The 3,640-nt window shown below is 37.6% G+C and overlaps 1 protein-coding gene across 1 annotated transcript; it reads left to right on the top strand.

Moving 5' to 3' along the window:
* Window positions 1-1,862: 1,862 nt before the first annotated feature.
* LOC109170984 lies at window positions 1,863-2,957 on the top strand. The gene has a single exon (XM_019320117.1). It carries the CDS (start codon window positions 1,863-1,865, stop codon window positions 2,955-2,957), a length of 1,095 nt encoding a protein of 364 aa, XP_019175662.1.
* The last annotated feature ends 683 nt before the right edge of the window (window positions 2,958-3,640 follow it).

Genomic DNA, 3,640 nt, shown 5'->3' with positions numbered 1-3,640 from the left:
TGTAAAATAAGAGGACTGCAATGCCCATGGATGTGATCTCTGTGTGGATGCTGGGTATGGCAGTTTGGTTGGATTTAAAACAAGAAAAAGGAAAAAGAAGGCATAGAATTGCTGGAATGAAAATGAAAATGAGAATGAAAAGGAAAATGAGTGCTTGCTTAGGGTGATGGATTGATGGTTTGGTGGTGGAGCTTCTCTATTGCTTAGGGTGTTGAACTACATAAGCTTGCCCCGGTAAAAATGCAGAGATCTGTACGGGGTTGAGCTGGCTCGCACCCTAAGGGTAGAGGCTCTAGGCTACCATTGCTTAGCTCACAAGGTCAAATGATCCCCTTATGCAAGTACTTTGGTATCAATAAGGGGTATCATCTTGTGGACTAAGGGTGGGTCCCATTGCCTTTAGTGGGGGCATAAGTGACCCCTCCGGCTAAAACACGGTTTGCCGTGCGGGGGGGTTGACCTCGCGCTTTAGGGGTGGGGGCGTAGGGTTCGCATAGGGTGACTCATCTAGGGGCATTGCTCATGACCTTCTTATAAGCATGATGGGTTTGCTGGAATGAGGCAAGAAACACTAGACCAATGGCAAGATGATAGGAAGGGATGAACCAATGATGCACAGACATGAAAGACAAGAATGGAGGGTGCTATGAATGGAGGTGGGGGAAGCCATACTTGGTAAGCAATCTGGAAGTAGATCAGGGTTGCGGCCTTGGTTAATGGTTTGTGTTTAGTCTTGGCTTGTAGCCTCTGTAGCTTTATTTTGTTGTAAGGCCAAATGGCCATTTTGCTGTAATCTGTAAGGCCATATGGCCCTTATCTGTATAGAACCTTGTTTGGCATGGAAAAAAAAAAAAAAGTTGCGGTGAAAAAAAAAAAATCATGAAAATCAAATGATTTTTAAAGTTCATGATTTGTAATCTTTGATGCTCAACTTTGAATGCTATGTATTTAGTCGGGCTAAAAAAAAAAAAAAAAATTATGTACATGTAAATAAATTAAATGTCCTTTCAAAAAAAAAAAAAAACTAAATGTATATAATTTATTAATTAACATTATATATATTATGTTATCTACAAATAAATATTACGTTATTAATTATAATAAGTACCTAATTTATTAAAGGAATAAGGTTCAAATTGGCCACTGAACATAACGTGAAAATGCAATTTGACCACTGAACGAAAAAAAAATGCAATTAGGCCACTAAACACACCAAAAACGTGCAATTAGGCCACTGAACACTCCAAATGTATGCAATTTTACCGGATAGCAGGTTACCTGCTTACGTGGCAGCTGAGTTGGCATTTTAAATAATTTGTGATAAATTTTAAAGTAAATTTAATAATTAATTTTAATTTTTTTAAATAAATTTTAATAATAAGTTTTAAATTTTACTTACTTACCATCGTTTTTTTTTTAATTTTTTTAAAAAATTTATTATTAAAATTTATTAAAAATTATTTTAAAATGCCAACTCAGCTGCCACGTAAGCAGGTAACCTGTTAAAATTGATGGTAACCTGCTATCAGGTGAAATTGCATACATTTGGAGTGTTCAGTGGCCTAATTGCACTTTTTTTCGTTCAGGGCCTAATTGCATTTTCAGGTTACGTTCAGTGGCTAATTTGAACCTTATTCCTTTATTAAATATGTTGTACCTCATATACGGGAAGTGAAGTTAATTAGAAGAACATCCTTATTCCTTAGTCTAGTTTTAGAAGATGGTTTCCTTATTATTTTGGAGATCACTTTAATTATATTTTAGAAATCAATTTGTAATTATTGCCCTGACTAATATAAAAGAATTTATTTTCATATTTTTAGTTTGAGTATACGTGTTTTCATCCTTAACAAATTGGTAGAATGTGTAATAAAACAGAGCGGTTATCCGGAGCGGCGGCGCCGTTGTGTCTGCCGGAAGATATAATCGTGGAGATTTTGAATTGGTTGCCGGTGGCATCATTACTGAGATTGAAGTGCATCTGCAAGACATGGCGCCACATCATTGAACGGGATGATGAGTTGGCGGAGAAGCATCACAACCGCGCCACCACCTGTTTCCGCTATAAACATAAGCATAAGGATATGCATGGAACCACCTTCTCCAGTGGGTACATGAAGATGAAGATGAGAGAGGCGTTTTGCTGTATCCATACACAGAAGGGGTTAGTGCTGGAGCAAGATCGCGGTACAGAGCTCCCAGAAAGGCTTCGGATAAGGAACCCGGCGACGAGGCAAGCGGTGTACCTGCCCGTCATCGGCGGCACTTATTGGACGCTCGCCGGAATTTTTTTTGTTGGAAAGAGTTGCTGTAAAGTGATAAGTTTCTCGCAGGAGGGGAAATCGGTTTTTGAGGGACGATTCAGAGCGATAACTGTCGGCGCTGATGCGGCGTGGAGACCTCTGAATAATGATCTGCTACACCGGATAAGCATCCTCTTCCGGAAGTCTAAGATATACTCTCTGAGCATCGGAAACGTTTTCCATGTGGTCACCATGAACAATGAACTCAAGAAAATTCTGTCAGTGAACGCAGAGAATGAGAGGTGTGAAAGTGAAGAAATCCCAGAAACTCTCTTCTCAGATTGGGGGACTGTGAAGCCAAGGGAATGGGATTCAAAGCTATCTCTTTACAGCCAAGATGGGGAGAATAATAATATCAAGATTTGGGTGCTTCAGAATCACGAGTGGGCAAAAATCACCATTGTCCTGGATTATCCAGTTCCCTTTGTAGCAAAAGATACCAAGTTTTATATACAGAAACCTCACTCCTTACATTCTAGGTTTATAAATCAAAACGAAGATGCAGTGGTTGTGATTAAACCTACAATTTTGCATCTAAAAGGGATGGAGGCAATGCCACAAGAAAAAAGACGACCCTACTGGAAGGAAGAAGACGTGCTAATCCCCTCCTCCCAAATTATTTCTCGACTTTCACTGTATCTATTTAGATTTTAGAATTCTATGATTTGTTTATTGTATTGAACAAGATATCACAGTGAGACTATGATAGTTTTTTTTGTAAAAAAAAAGAAAATCTGGGGCTAGACAGAATTTTAGTAAAAAGATAGTTGAAATAAAATTTACTTGAATACCTCTAGAAACTCTGTTTCTAACAAAATGATAATTGATCTCCACATGTTTGGTGTAAGCATGGAAAATTGGATTTGCGCACATGTATGTAGCATCAAGAATGTCACCACAACTTAGGAACAATGATCTCGTGCAGCAATAATAGGATCAAGATTTTCTCAGCACAGACATCGGCTAGAGCCTTATACACAACCTAAGTGAAAGATCTAGCAACAGTTCTTTGTTTTTTACAAACCCAAGATACAAGATTGGACCTAAGAAACACAACATAACCACTAGTTGACTTACGGTCTTCATAATAGCCAGCCAAGCACATTCGGTGCAATTCAAATGGTCTCCAGGATAGTCAGCCCAATAAGAAAATATTTCTAATTTTTGTAACTTTGAGGTTTCTTAAATTAGTGCAATTCAAATGGTCACAAATTATGATTTTGAAGTTAGGAATATTGTTAAATATCAATACTATGAAGATATAACAAAATGTAAAGCAGAAGAGTAAATAATATAATGAAACAACTATTTCTTTATATAGTTCAGAAATGAAACTC

Source organism: Ipomoea nil, unplaced genomic scaffold, assembly GCF_001879475.1.
Source record: "Ipomoea nil cultivar Tokyo-kokei standard unplaced genomic scaffold, Asagao_1.1 scaffold3384, whole genome shotgun sequence".
Classification (NCBI taxonomy): Eukaryota; Viridiplantae; Streptophyta; class Magnoliopsida; order Solanales; family Convolvulaceae; genus Ipomoea; species Ipomoea nil.
This window is presented reverse-complemented; position numbering and strand designations above follow the sequence as displayed.

Bases quoted from the DNA above. Each gene is read 5' to 3' on its own strand.
- LOC109170984 (XM_019320117.1), top strand. From the start codon at position 1,863: ATGTGTAATAAAACAGAGCGGTTATCCGGAGCGGCGGCGCCGTTGTGT.